This window comes from Eublepharis macularius, chromosome 2 (assembly GCF_028583425.1).
Source record: "Eublepharis macularius isolate TG4126 chromosome 2, MPM_Emac_v1.0, whole genome shotgun sequence".
Taxonomy (NCBI): domain Eukaryota; kingdom Metazoa; phylum Chordata; class Lepidosauria; order Squamata; family Eublepharidae; genus Eublepharis; species Eublepharis macularius.
The window spans coordinates 102,454,103-102,469,642 of NC_072791.1; the positions used below are offsets into that span (position 1 = coordinate 102,454,103).

At 47.4% G+C, this 15,540-nt stretch overlaps 1 protein-coding gene across 1 annotated transcript in view; it reads left to right on the forward strand.

Moving 5' to 3' along the window:
- Window positions 1-15,028, forward strand: part of GAS2 (growth arrest specific 2) — a 232,832-nt gene extending 217,804 nt beyond the window's left edge. Inside the window, exon 8 of the mRNA XM_054972360.1 lies at window positions 14,665-15,028. Within this exon, the coding sequence (XP_054828335.1) occupies window positions 14,665-14,883 (219 nt within the window). The 3' untranslated portion in view covers window positions 14,884-15,028. The remainder of the gene's footprint in view (window positions 1-14,664) is intronic.
- The last annotated feature ends 512 nt before the right edge of the window (window positions 15,029-15,540 follow it).

Here is a 15,540-nt window from a genome sequence, read left to right on the forward strand (position 1 = left end):
CCTCTAAAAGATTTGTGTTGATTGATCCTCTCCAGAGCTTATGAATCTTTCATTGAGTCCTAACTTAGCAGGAGAGAAATGGCATTTCCTTCAGGCTATGGGTCTTCTTTGAAGTCAAGAAGTCATCCTCTGTTGTGCTTGTAGCCATGTCTAATTATTATGTTTATGACTCCCATCTTCTTTTATGATTCTGTTTTTTTAGACTGAAGATTAAAGGCACAGCAGAAACTAGTAAAGAAAACTTTATCCATTTCTGAATGTCCTTTGGCTGCAGTTGTGTACTCAGGCTGCCTAACTTCCACTAGCTTTGGTCAGATTTCAGTACTACGAAAATGCTCATGTGAGAGATTCTCCCATGAGATAGGTTAATACCGTTTGTTTAATGACATAACAATGCTATAACAAATTCTATTAAAGTGCAAGGTACTAAAGTGATACAAGTATCATAAATAATCCACAATAATATAAATATGCCAATAAATATACAATCATTTAATATGTCAATAAATATACAATAAATAGTACAGATAAACTCGTCACTAATACACGATCTCAGAGCATATCAGATGCTCTGAGATCGATTTGGTCAGATTTCAGCAGCCTAACTGGGTGCCTTCACATCTGTTCTTTTTTCACATGGGAATGGGTTTGTGAGGTTTCTCCATTCCTGCTGCAGCTACAGATACGGCACAGCAGCAATGGAGCTTCCACATCACAGGTTTCCCCACATTTTCTTGCCTCAGCCCACTGGCAGCTGCTATTCTCCTCCCTGTGCCTCTAAGAGCCTTTTCAGTTTTTTTTTTTAAATTTATTGGTGAGTACATAGTTAATACATACACTCCCCATCATACCTAATTTATTTCAACCCCCACCCTTGCCCTCCCCCCTCCTTGTAGACTTCCAACAGCTTTCCAACCCTTAACCTATCTTATTACTTAACTTATTTTCCATTATATTCTTCTAAATCATATATGTATTATATCTCTTACTCTAAGCATATTCAAATTCTCTTATATATACTATATCAAATCCACTAATATATCCATTCTCTACATCGCTATTTAAACTGTATATTTTTGATAAAGTCTCTTAATAGTATTACTAGCTTAGGTTAATTAATAGCTAAATTTTCCCATTAATGGTAAAGTTACTTCTCTCTTCTATTTAGGAAATCACAAATTAATAGTTCTCAAACTGCCACAGTCCTCCTTTCACATCCCATTTTTTTCTAAATATTGTTTCAATTTCCCCCAATCTGCAATATATTCTCCTGGATCAAGATCTTTGAGTTTTCTTGTCATTTTGTCCATCTCAGCCATGTACAGCAATTTGTAAATCCAATCTTCTGTAGTTGGTATTTCTTGTACTTTCCATTTCTGTGCATATAAAAGTCTTGCTGCTGTAATCATGTAAAATAACAATGTTATGTACTGCATTGGAACATCTTCCATTCCCAAGTTCAGTAGCAGCAATTCTGGGTTCTTATTTATTTGGGTTTGCAAAACCTCATTAATTACTTCAATTATATCTCCCCAGCCTTTTCAGTTTTTTAAATTGACAGTTAATGTTATTATAACATATACATTTATTATAACAATGTCTCTGTCATATTTGCTGAATTCCCAACTTCCCAACTAAAAGAAGGTGGCTGTCTAGATGACACGTTTCTGTACAGGCATGTGCTGGTTTTAACATATTCCCTGCAGATACACATCAGGTGAGGGGAACTGCTTCCTTATAAAAAAGGAGAGCCCAGATGAGCTCAGAATGGCATCCCAAGGGGAGAGAGCTCTCCTGCTTTCCCCTAAGTCATTTTCCTGTATAAAAACAGCATTTGAGGGAAGTTATTTTGCTAACTTTTCTGCTCCATGTTGATAATCTGTGCATTGAGTCTCCACATGGAGCTGCAAAATCAGTGAAATAATTCCCTTCACATGCAGTTTCATGTGAGAAAATGGCATTAAGGGGAGGGGAGGAGCCTTTCTGAGCCTTGTTTGAGCCCTCTATTTTTTAAACAAAGCATTTTCCCTCAACTGATGTCTGTTTGCAGGGAACACATTAAAACCAGTGCATGCCTGTGCAAGGCTAGAGACTTAGGTGCATACCCTAAGTCTCTAGCCTTGTAGAGATATAATTTTTTTGTTTTATTTCAAGGAAAGAGCTAAACACTTATTTTATTTATTTACTTCATTTCTACTCCACCTTTCTCCCCAATGGGAACCCAAAAAGTCTTGCATAATTCTCCTCCATTTTATTCTCACAACGATCCTGTGAGGTAGGTTAGGCTGAGAGTGTGTAACTGGCCCAAGGTCACCCAGCAAGTTTCCATGGCACAGTGAGGATTTGAACCTGGGTCTCCCAGAGTTTAGTTCAATACTCTGACCACTACACCATGCTTTAAAAAAAAACTTACCCTTTCAAAATGAAAGCTGGGAATTTCGAAAAACTGATAGATATGTTATACTGCTATAATGTATACAGCTATAATGATATCCGGTTGCAGATTTTAAAGCCCTCTGATGGTAGGAGAGGGGGGCAGGGAAAATGGCACCAGTGTAGGTGGGACAAGGGAGATCCAGACTTTCCCTTTCACATGGGTGCCATCTTGGCTTTGCTGTGATCTTTGCAGCAAAGCAGGTTTGAAAAGCATCACAGGAAAGATGAGGGAAAAATGGGAGCTGAGCTGCATGAGCATGTGGGAGATGCTTCTCTCTCCCCGCCCCCCCCACACCTCTCTCCACCTTAATCTAGGCAGGCAGGTGGGTAAGCTGAGCTGAATTGGGTGAGTCAGAGAGGAGTGGGAGCTGCCTCCCCCACTCTGAAGGTCTGGCAAGCAGATAAGGAGGAGGAGAGCAGGGGACAAGGAGCAGGAGCCACCTCCTCCCTGCTGCTGAGACCCCACATGAGTCAGTCAGGTGGAGGAAGTGGTGCTTCAAGCTGGAGCGGGGAGGGGAGTGGAAGCCTCTGAGAAGAAACAGGCTTGCCTTTACCAAAGTTTGCTTAAAGTTTAAGGCCTATTTGGCCAGTGTTGCAGTGCATTATGGGCATTTATTATACTGAATGAGCAGGGACATGCCGAGACTCGTTTTCTGGCCAGGTACAAGTCTTGAAACTGTTACAGTGGGAGGATGGGAAAACCAAGGCTAGACCTTTACAACCCCAGCCGGAAGGAAGAGACAGATACAGGCTTGGAATAAAGGGCTGTTTATTAAAATGACAATAAAGGTAAAGCACGGCAAGAGCTAACTAAGTGGTACAGGTCAAGCCACGGGATCAGCCCACTGACCACCGCCTTGCCTGTCTGGGCAAGCCCCAGTGCCCCGGGAGTAGGCCATCTCACGAATGCCTGCAACCCGGCCAGCCAGGCCATCGATCCCCCCTCAAGCACCTGTTATGCCCCAGCCGACTAGCATGAGGTTAGGCCTTGTTCCAGGGGATCCCCTCAGGCTTCTGCCCGTGCAACTGTAGCCGCCACAAGCAGACTGCCCTAATGGTAGACCCTGTTCCCCACCCTTGGAGAAATGCCACAGGGGCTCACCGGCCCGCATCCTATTCCCAAAATCTCCTGCCACCACAAAGGTCAAGCCTCTGCTTAGACCCTCGCACCCCACAGGTGGCCTAGAGCCACCCGAAGCCCTTGCCGCAGGTCATCTAGGAATATATCATTGCCCTCAGGTGACAGGTGGACACCATCGCCTCTGTAGAGGCGGGCAAATTGGGCTCTAATCTTGGGGTGTGGCAAATAAATGCCCAAGCCTTGCCCCAAAGACCTCTTAATGGCATGGTTAGCCTTACGTCGGGCCCTCTCTATCGCCCTGGGATCTAAGGCTTCCCGCCAAACCCATCGTTGTAGCATCTCTGACCATAATATAAGCACACCCGGCCATCGGCTGCCTATATAACTCAGGTCCTCAGCTACTTGCATCGACAGGGCCTTGCCCTGTACCAGCCCAAGGTCATTACTAGCCAGGTGAATGACCAAAACGTGTGGGGGAGGACCCTACCATCCCCTAAACAAGAGGGGCAGCAGGCCAGGCCATCTGAGGCCACGCTGGCCCTGCAACTCCACAGTGGCCACAGCGCTCAAACCCAGCTGGGATCCAATCGGCATTCTCTTGGCTTGATTGGCCACCCAGAACACCATGCTGTGGCCACAAATCAGGATCCTCTTCCTCGCATGGCCCAACACGGCACCTGAGGAAAGAACAATTAGTTTGCCAATCAAAACTGAGGCAGGGCCAGACATAGGACCGAAATGCCCTTGAACGCCACCTGCCCACTCTCTGGATCGCCTGCTGAGGGTACCCCATAGCAGCTGCTGTCGAGGCTTCCCCAATCCGGAAGGAGTGGGTGCCAAATTTGACCCCCGACAAGCCCATTTCCTTAAGAGTCCTCTCTGTCACAGCCCAAAACTGATATTTAGTTAATGGAGCCTGATCTTCGTGGCGGAATAAGACCCCTTGGTCATCCCCACGAAGCGTGACATACTCCCTTAGAGCCTTAAAAGGGCACAGCTCCTGCTCAGAGCAGGGGCCCAAAAGCAAGGTGCTCCCCTGCTGCCGCTGGTCTGTCTTGGACCGTCTAATCCCAATGGAGACTTTGTCCCCGACAAATTTAACGTCTTGGGCGGTCAAGGCCCGGCCAGAAGCATCTGTATGCAATAAGGCCACAAGCTCGCTGACTCACAGGGCCCCAAAGAATGCCGTTAAGGAAGCAGCGTGAAAAAGCTTCGGTTCAAACACCGAAGAGCACACTTGCGCCCACACAGTCCCCAACACCTTCAACACTGATGGGGAGATGGGCTGCCTAGGGCCACTTGGTGTTTTTATCTCCCTAGCCCAGCCTTCCAGCATCTTTCGAATCCTGAAAACACCCGTGAATTCAGGTAAGCCACGTGCTTTGCTGGCGAAGGCTAAAGCGGCCAGCTGTCCCCTGATAGACTTCACAGCAAGGCCCCGCCCCCGCTGCACTACACAGAAGTGCATCAGGTGCTCAGGCGGGATGGGCCATGACTGCTGGAGCCCCGCCAACGCCCTAAACTGATAAAGCTGCCCTACTGCACGGTCATAGGCCCGGCATGTACTGGGGGCAATGGACAGCTGGATCACTCTATTTACTTCCACCGTCCAAGCTCCCATAGCTTCTGGGGCATCCTCACTGGTTGCCTGTCAGCCCAGTGGGCAAGCTGCCACAATCGTTCCATCTGTTGGCGAGACAAATTTTTAAATTTTATTTATTTATTTATTCAATTTATATACCGCCCATCCCCAGGGGCTCTGGGCGGTGAACAGTTAAAATAGATAAAAACAAAAACTAAAATCAATATACAAATAATAAAACAAATTAACAAAGTGCAGTGGTGGGGAGAACCTTCCCCACCCCAAAGGTGGGAGGCCGACATGGCACCGCCCCCTTCAATCACGAAACGCCTGGTGGAACAGCTCTGTCTTACAGGCCCAGCGGAATGATAATATGTCCCGCTGGGCCCGGGTTTCCATTGACAGAGCGTTCCACCAGGCTGGGGCCAGGACTGAAAAGGCCCTGGCCCTGGTTGAAGTGAGGCGGGCCACACCATTGTTAACACCTGGAACGTGTCTGGCCCTAAACAAAATGTTCATCTGCAAACATTTCAATGTAAAGGCCCTTACCAGCCTCATCACCCTGGGGGATCTAGATGCCATGGCATTGACCACATGCACTACAGCCAAGTTGTCGCACCAAAAGTGGACAGCTTGGTTTGCCAATTGTGTTCCCCAAAGCCACACGGCCACTAACAAGGGAAAGAACTCTAAAAACGTAAGGTCTTTGGACAATCCCTGGGCTACCCAATCTGCGGGCCATTGGTCAGCACACCAATGCCCCCTGAAAAAGACTCCAAAGCCTGTAGACGCGGAGGCATCCGAGGTGACTTGAAGTTCAGCTTCTAGCAAAAGCTCCTCCCTCCAGAAGGTCACCCCATTAAAGGTGTCAAGGAATTCTTTCCACGCCAATAAATCATCCCGCATGCCCTTGGTAATTCGTAAGCAATGATGGGGCAACTGCAAGTTCCCCATAGCATCACACAGCCTTCTGAGAAAAGCCCTCCCAAATGCAAATGCCTTACAAGCAAAGTTTAAATGGCCAACTAATTGCTGCAACTCAAGGAGAGATACCTTGTCTCTACTCAAGCAGTCCTCCAACCTGGCTCTAAGGTCTACCACCTTCTCCAATCGCAACCTCAAGGTCTGGTGAACCGTGTCGAGTTCAATACCTAAAAACGTCAGGACCACCGCTGGTCCCTCCATTTTCTCATGAGCCAGAGGAACCCCTAGTTCCCCAGCAAGCTCCATGAACCCTGCCAGTAGCCTGGCACACTGCCCTGTGCCAGCAGGCCCAGACACCATAAAGTCATCTAAATAATGGACGGTGTCTGGGCAGGCACAGCGGCGACGCAACTCCCATTCCAAAAAGGAACTGAAGCGCTCAAAAGCAGAGCAAAATATGGAACACCCCATAGGAAGGGCCCTGTCCATATAAAACTTGCCCTCAAATGGAAAACCCAAAAGATCAAAGTCATCTGGGTGAACCGGGAGCAGGCGAAAGGCAGACTTGATATCGCACTTTGCCATTTCAGCTCCCACCCCACACCGGCGCACAACCTTGACCGCTTGGTCAAAGGAAGTGTAGTGCACTGTGCAGAGTTCCTCTGGAATGCCATCATTCACTGATCCCCCTCTGGGGAAAGACAGGTGGTGAATGAGGCGAAACTCTCCTGGCGCCTTTTTTGGCACCACCCCCAAAGGAGACACCCTCAGGGACGGTACTGGAGGGGCGTCAAAAGGCCCTAAGACCCTGCCCTCAGCACACGCCTTTAAAATCTTGTGGCAGACCACAGCTTCCATGCCAGCCACTGATCTAAGGTTGACGGCCATGAAAGGTGTCCTGGGACCCTGGAAAGGGATCCTAAACCCAAACTTAAAACCTAAACATAAATACTCAGCGTCCCTGCGCCTTGGGTACACTTGAAGCAACCGTTCAAGTGCCCTCAGCCTTACTGGACTGGGCCCCTTTACCAGGCCCTTGCTGCCACCTCCGTCCCCAAAACGCTTTCCTCCCTGACCACCCTGTCGTCCCCTGGGACAGGCGGAATGTGCGTGGGTTCCCGCGCAGGTAGGGCACTCGTGCCTATATTTGCACGCCCTTCTATGGAACACCCCCTTGGACGTAAAGTCCCAGCAGAGCAGGCATGATTGAACTTGCTGCCCCACAGAGGTGTGGAAACCCGAACCCTGAGCGGGCTGAATAATCGTATGACCGCTGTCGGTCCTATCCCCTATAGTAGACTTAGAGGGGGCCATAACCTGCACCCAAAGCTGAATAAGTATTTGATCCCATGGGAGGCCCGGGGTCAAAGCCGCACGCATGCGGAACTCTTCGTCATAACGAAGCCACGCTGCCCCCTCAAAATCAGTATACCCCCTGTATATTATGTTCATATATTGAAAGAGGGGGAGGGCACTGTGTGGCTGCACCCTGGCCAAAACCCCGGCATACACCAGGAACCCAGGCAACCAATGAGCCCAGGTCCTGTCAGTCCGTCACCGGCGGATCTTTTCCTTGTCCCTGTCATCAAGATCCTCCTTATCCTTCTTCTCCAGTTCTCTGAAGAGAAGGGTAAAGACATCCACGTACTCGCCCCTTATAATTTTCTCACGGGTGGCCTGTGTCAAGTGATCTCCTAATGGCAAAGCAGTATCCCCAGGGGGCAATGCCATATAAGGGACCATGCCATATCCGTGGGCTGCATAAGGGGCTAAGCCCATCTGATAGACATATCCGAATGGCCACCCAGCCGCCGAGAGCAGAAAGGATTGTCCATCCCAACTGGCTGCACTGCCCGGGGTGGGCAAGACTGAAGCCTGTTGCTGGTGCAAGGAGCCACTGGTATAATTAGGCCACACCAACGGGCCCGCAGCAGTCCAACCCTGCGAGGGATAAGTGCTAGCAATGGAAGGGGCAGAAACACCCGAGGCAGCCGCTTGCCCCCAGAGCCCCCAGGGCCAAGCGGTGCTCTGTTGGGGCAGAGGATCCTTACCATCGGGTATATATGGTTCCACCATGACGGCGACTTGCCCACTGTCAGCCTGCCATTCCTGGTCACCGTCAGCCGCACCCACCAGTGAGGTCGGATGTTCCTGGCCTCCACCACCATCGCTTGCCGCCACACCTGATATTTGCTCGAGGGCAGAAAGGCAAGAAGCAAAATCTTTGTTAAAACCCACCTTAGCAACCCGTTTGGCACCCCTGCGCGGCTGAGTGGGCGCCACAGCAGACGTCATGTCCCCTTTAGCCCCCTCGAGAGCCATAAGGCACTCCATAAGTTCCTGCCTGCTCGGGCCTTCGTCGTCATCCGAGGACGACAGAGCTGGAGGGGGATTCCTTGGCACTGGCCTTTTAGCAGGCTGCTTTCCCTTAGAGGGGCCACCACCTTTCTTAGGTGGCATAACTGCCACAAAAGAGGACACTGAAGCCTCCAAAGCAAATCGCTGTATAGGACTGGCACGCAACCCGCTCATCTAATCAGTCGTAACACCCACCCTGTAAGGTGGGCCCACGCCAAAGGAATGTGCAAAAGGCTAACAGAAACAGTAGCCAAATGCCGCCACCAGATGGCGCCAAGATCCCCTGGGCAGCCCCACAGGATCAGTCACCTACTAGGTGGTGCCGAGTGCCCTTAAGCAGCCCAGCAAGATCAGTTGCCAATAACGACCCCAAGGGGGCTCCAAGAGCCTGAAGAATGCCACAGGCCCAGCACAAAATGGCTGGGTGCCAGGAAAAATAAAATGGCCCCCCATGCCTAATAAGGCAGTAGCCTGTTAGCCCACCCGCCTAAATGTAGGGCTATAAGAGACAACCCAGCAATGACGGCATGCGTGTGGAAAAAACCACCACACACTGCAGGCCAAAGCCAGTCACCCCACAAGCCCACCAACCCAGGAAACAACGCTGTTGAGGAGCGAAGGGGGGGCACAAGGAGCCAAGTAACCCCCCAGCCCCCAGCCACACCAACGCTGCCCAAAGGTGAGTAACTGTGGATGGGGGGAGGGAACCAGGCCGCGGATGGGGGGGTGGGCAAGCAGGGGGCGAAACGGGTGGTCCCCAAGAGCCGCGGAGCGCTCCGCAACCGAATGCAGGCTCCCGCTGTGACAGAGATGCTCGGCCTCAAACTACACCAGCCGCCACCACAAACGGTGCCACCGTTGTCCTCAGGCCCTCCGACTGCCTCCCAGACGCCGTAGCTGCGGTGGGGGCCAAGGCCAACGAGGCTTTTTCCTTCGACACTTGGGAAGAGGAGAGGAGGAAAAACGCTCCTGCCTCTCCGAGCGATCGAAGAGACTGAAGCCGGGGAAGCGGAGCCGCCAGTAAACGGCTCTGGGCTCCGCCCCCGGCTATGCCCCAGATGCCCGGGAAGGGAGCCTGTCTCCTTTCCACCGGGCGGGGCCACAAAGGACGGCTCCCAGCTCGAGTGGCTTTATGCCGCGCTGGGAGAGCCGCATTCCAATTCCAGTTTCAGGTCTCAGGGAAGCTGGTGCAGTGATCTCTGAGCATGACAGCACTGTGGAGTGTCATCATATATAACTGGTAGGCTCTCATTGGTCAATCAGCTCCACCCTTGTTGCCAGGCAATATGGTATAAAAAGGAGAGTTCAGTTATGTGTTTTGTCTTGAGTTGAAAGTCCAGCCTGGATCCCTACCATTGGCCTCTTGGACTTGCCACTGCAATCTAGAAACTTTGATGCTGATTGCTTTGTTAAACTGGCAAAGAAACTGCCACCAGGTGTGTTAGGTTTTATTTATCTCTTTGTTATTTTATCTATATTTTGTACACTTTCTAATAATTAATATTTTAAGTACCTTATTAATAACTAAAATATTGTTTATAACATTTGTTGTTTAATTGATCTATGGCTTCAATCTGAAATAGTGCCTAGGCCAATTTTGGCCCCTCCAACTTTTGTTTAAGACACAGCCTAGCTGATGCCCAGGTACAAACTGTAAAGCTCAAAACAACTTGGAGGTAGTAATATAACTGCAATATGAAATATGAAATATATTGAATTTAATAAAGTGCTAAGTGCAACCGTGTTGTGTCACAATCAATTAAAGCAATATCATAAATATTTCATATACCACATCTCATGAATAACATTCAAAAATAGTTAAGATACACAGAGCTAGCAGCAATATAGCCGTCTATGTAGTTAATACAATGTCTATTCATTCATCGCTACCAGTGTTTTGTTAAGGAACCAAATAAATACAATTTCTCTCATACAGTGTCTATACAGACAATAGTACAACCGGTGAAGAGTCCATAATGCATATGAAGAGGCAATGACGATGGAAGGCAACCTGGAACTGGAACTCTTATTTTGAGGACCACCAGGAGTTGGTCAGATAGAAAACGACCTTGAGCTGAATCTCACACCAAGAACAGCCCTACGGGTCTAAGCCAGCAATTTCCAATCCCTGTTTCGTGCTGGAACTTCCTCATGGGCACAGTGTGTAGTCTCTTCCAGCCTCTCACATTCACATTGTCGCCGGCATTGTCCCGTCGGCTCCTACCAACTGTGTGATGTGAATGTGAGAGTCACAGTCAACTTCTGGCTAAGCCTTAGTAGGAGAACAGGTGGCAGCTACTGGAATTGGGGACAGGGTGGCATCTTGAAAGGCTCCTCCTAACCTCTGCGCTAGGATTACTAGGTCCAGCAGTGGCCAAAGCAAGGGTGCAGGGGGCTGAGCCAGCACTCACCTCTCATGCTCCCCCCACCCCCACACTCCAAATGGGTGATTTTTAATTAATTGGGTTTCAGCACAACCCACAGCTTGCCCATCACACCGGAAAATGACATTATTTTATGACCTGGTGAGGGAGCACATGCAAACTGCTCCTCCCCCCATGCTATTTCGCCCTGTTGGCCAAGTGAGTGGGGGGCAGCAGATGGGGGGGTTGGCAAGCTTACTCAGCACACACACACACACCAGCCAGGCAGATAGTCCAGGTAGGTGAAGGCATGTGAGCAAGTTTGTGTGTGGAGAACAGGGGGGATAGGATCCGCCCTGCGAGTCTCACAGGTCTACCACTGCTTGTATATATTTAAAAATAATGACCACAAAAGATTGCTTTAAGAACAGGCCCCAAAAGTCTTTAGCTGTCCCTAACAGTTACTCAGGCTAAAGCTTAAAGTATTTGTTACAAACATCCTAATTTTCTCAAAATGGAGTTTTGCAAGCTTTACTACAGGAGAAAATTTTAAATATCTGGATTTTAAAGGAATGAGATTTACAAATGCAATACAGTATTCACAAAACATTTTTAGCACCCTGACTGTTTTATAGATATTGCTCAGTACTGAGTTTTCTTGCATAGCATTAGATATTTATTAAAGAAGCTGGTTACTTTACAGTAAAGCAATATCCCGTTTTGCAAATCCACTTGTTAACCCCTATAAAGAAATACGTTCCATAAGGATATGTGAAGGGAAGGTGATTAATTTTAGTGATATTGTATTCCATATCCTGAAACACTAAAATGTATGTGAAAAGAAGTTCTTCATATATTCATTAACCTTGGAATGATGAGGTAGCCTCTATAGGTTGCTGTGATGTTAATTATTATTAAACCATAGTTCAGAAGCTCAGTTTGTGGGCGGGAAACAAATTGATTGGTCAGAGCATCTGGGTTTGGATAGCACAACAAATTATGTTTTTATTTTATTTTATTTATTTATACCTTACCTTTCTCCCTAACGGGGACCCAAAGCAGCTTATATCATTCTCCTCTCCTCCATTTTATCCTCTCAACTACCCTGTGAGGTAAGTTTGGCTGAGAATGTGTAGCTGGCCCAAATTCACCCAGTAGGTTTCCATGGCAGAGTAGGGGTATAAACTTGGATCTCCCAGATCATAGTTCGATTCTTGGACCACTACACCATACTGGATCAAACATCCAGGCTCCATGCCTGAGGGCGGAATGGAGGGAGAAGGGGAGCCTAAGCGTTTCAGAGTCATTCATGCCGTGAACTAAATGTGGCCAGTTTGTGACTCTTCAGTGCAGCCTGAGCATCCTTATTTGTCTGACTTTGTGACATAACATCAGTAGAGGTTGTAATTAAATATTTGTAAAATTTAGACTAATTTGAAGGGTAGAATCTGTATTCTGAAGCTCACAGAAATCCAGTTTACTGTGGCTTATATACCACATTAGCCATCATGTTTAAACATTTATTTATTTAATAGATACTTACAAGTGTATTATATGGTCAACAGACCTTCAAGATACAGTGATGTAAATATGGTAGGTCAGTTTTACTATAAAATAGAATTACTGTGTCTGATATCTCTTCGTTCTCAGCATTCTCCAGATCCCTCATACAAATTCAAACATATTTCTTGAAGGAAAGAGCCCTCTTGTGGCAGCTTTCCCTCAGAGTAAACAAGCAATAATAAAGATTTATGTGCTTCATAAACATCTCCTGAAATTATTACATAGTTAGACATTTGCTCACTTTGATTTTTAATGTGCTCAGCAGCAAAATCAGATTTGTGCATGTCTGGAATGTATTTCATAATGAAAGAAACTACTGAGCTGTAAAGTTGCAAAATTCTTTCCCTATTCACTCTTTGCCTTTTCCATTTCTCCTCTAGGAGAGTCCCTGAAGCCAGTCAAAAACAACATTGCAAAAAGCACATTAATCAGACCTATTGTTGAAATATTTTAGAGAAAGTGTCTTGTTTTTAAATGAGAGGAGTACAGCATACATGCAGTTTGTTTTATTGTTGCTTTCTCAAAATGCCATTTAAAACATTATAAATCTAGAACAACAACGAAACTCTCAATTACTCCACTGGTGCAAATGTGTTCGCAATATGCTACTAAACTTTTTCCATTGCAGACTCAGCACAAACTACAAACTATATCTTTTCCAGTAGAGGGGTTAAATTTTATAGAAACAATAGCAAATTTTCAAATGGAAGAGGGAAAACTAAGGAAGAAACAGCACAGAGTCATTACTAGACATGGGCACAATCGGAATTACGGACTGAAAATTGCCCCAATTTTGGCGTTTGCGCCATCGGGACTGGGCTGATCGGTTCCGTCCATGGCTCCTGGTTCAGCGCTCGGGTGGGGCGCTCTATCGGGTCTCGATCGGATCGATCGGTTTACGTTCGGGATTGCAGTCAGCAGACAGTCTGGCGCCAGCCATCTGTTCCCGAGGGAATGGAGCCCCGTGGAAACGGAGCCTGGGGAATGCCGGAGCTGTTTGCCCTCCTTCTGTTGCCCTGGAAACGCGAATGGAAGCCCAGCTTTCCTTGATCAGCAGGGCTTCCTTCCAACCAGGGAGCAGCCAGAAAAGTGCGCGCCCGTCTCGTCCATTTGGGAGAAGAGAGGGGAGGGCAGGGAAAGGGGGTGTTCATCTGTAGCCATGGGCACTTGAATCTCATCCCTGCAAAGCCTGAGACGCAGCTCTTATGGCCAAACACAGCCCTCCTGCATAGCAGACCCAGGCTTTATAAATAGCCATGTGCTGCGCAACAAAGTTTCACTTTCCGCTTGCGGGTGGAGTGGGACAGAGGCGAGCTCTCGCTTGCCGCTTTTGGAGAAAGAAAGCGCAAGAGAGAGAGGGGGGGAGCTTTAGCTTTGGGATTCAGCGGATAGGGAATTAGGGAATAGGGAGCTATCTCTCTGGTTCCCCCCCCCCGTGACAGTACCGGCACACTCCCGTGGGGACAGACCCCCCCCGCCCCCTGAGGGGAGACAGCTCGCCGCCACCTCCACGGGCCTTCCGGGCCCGGCGGCCGCCATCCTCCTCACCCACCATTCCTTTAGCACTGGAAACCGCGGGGTGCCCTCCCGCGTCGGCCTTCCCGTCCCGATTCTGTATCGGAAACGGGACTTGATCAGTGAGGTTCGGGTACCTGGGTTTGGCGCCGCTGCAGAATCACGATCAGCTAAATCGGGATTATTTTTTGGATCGTGCCCATGTCTTTACTAGCCTTTATAGCCTTACTAGCCTTTATTATAGCTTACTAGCCTTTACTAGCCTTACTAGCCTTTATAGCCTTTAGAAGTCTCTCAGAATAAACGGGGGTGGAAGCTTTCCATCTTTTCTAGTGGTCTTTTTCTTACTTGGGGATTGCTTTATGTCTTGTTTTAATATTGCCAATCTTATGTCAGTTTTCATTAGGAGTGCTACTATCATGGCTGCCAGGAATGCTGATGCTTTGTGCACCACCCACATGCCTTTCCCTAGCAGCACTAGGCAGCATGTGCATGGGGAAGTAGAGGTGACAAAGGAAGCTGTGGAAGAGCATGAATGCAGGCATCAGTGAGATGCATGCATAGAGAGTCAGCAGCAGTGGGCTCCACCAGAAGCCATGGGCCGTGCCAAGACTGATTATTGCTTCTTATTGAATGTACACTCAGTGGCAAACCTGGTTTATCTGTCATGAAACGGAACAGCATTATTTAAGACGAAGCTCACAGTCCCCGTTATTTCAATGGGATTTAACTTGGTCAAATGCTTTTTCAGCATATTCCAGAACAGTTGCAGATTGCAAACATAAACGTCACTTTTTAAAGTCTTTCAGAGTTTTTTCTCCTCTTTCTTTTTACAAATCCAGATGCTCCACAACAAACATGTGATGGTTCGTGTAGGAGGAGGATGGGAGACATTTGCAGGGTATTTGCTGAAACATGATCCATGCCGGATGCTGCAGATCTCTCGGGTGGATGGGAAAACATCCCCAATCCAGAACAAGTCTCCAACCATCAAGGACATGAATCCAGACAGCTACTTAGTTGTTTCTGCCCATTACAAAACCAAAAAGGAGATTAAGTGAAATTACTTTCTCATTTCATTGGGGACTCTGTATATGTAGGTCCACACTATCTTCTTGAGTGTAGTCAAATTAGTTGGCGCTTTAAAAGGACTTGTGAAAATTACACACAGACTGGAAATAGCAACCCATTTTGTGGATTGTTGAACTGTAGAACTATTTATTTCTAGTACTGTACCTTTTTATAGCAAAAGTTACCCTTGATAGGTTAATTACTACAATCAAATACAGAATAGACATATATTTTTAGCCAAATTATTACTCTATGAATGTATTCTTAGAATGACCTAAACAATATGATTCACATTAAAGTAATAAAATGTGGTATACATTTGTATGAAAAATATCTACAATTCAAATAATTTACCCCAGTCTAATGTTCTTGTGCCTTTTAATGCACAGTGATATCCTGTACATGTAGGAAAATGTATTCATAGAAAGGGCCTGCTGTGTACAAGAATTATGTTTGTTTTTGTGCTCAATGAGTCCTTCTGGGAAGAGAATTCCATGCCTGCATCAACATCGGCTGCTTCCACACACGTTGGATAATGCACTTTCAATGCTCTTTAGTGATCATTTGGGACTGGGTTTTCGTGTGTGAAACACAAAATCCACTTCTAAAGAATAACTGAAGTGCATTGAAAGTGCATTATTCAACGT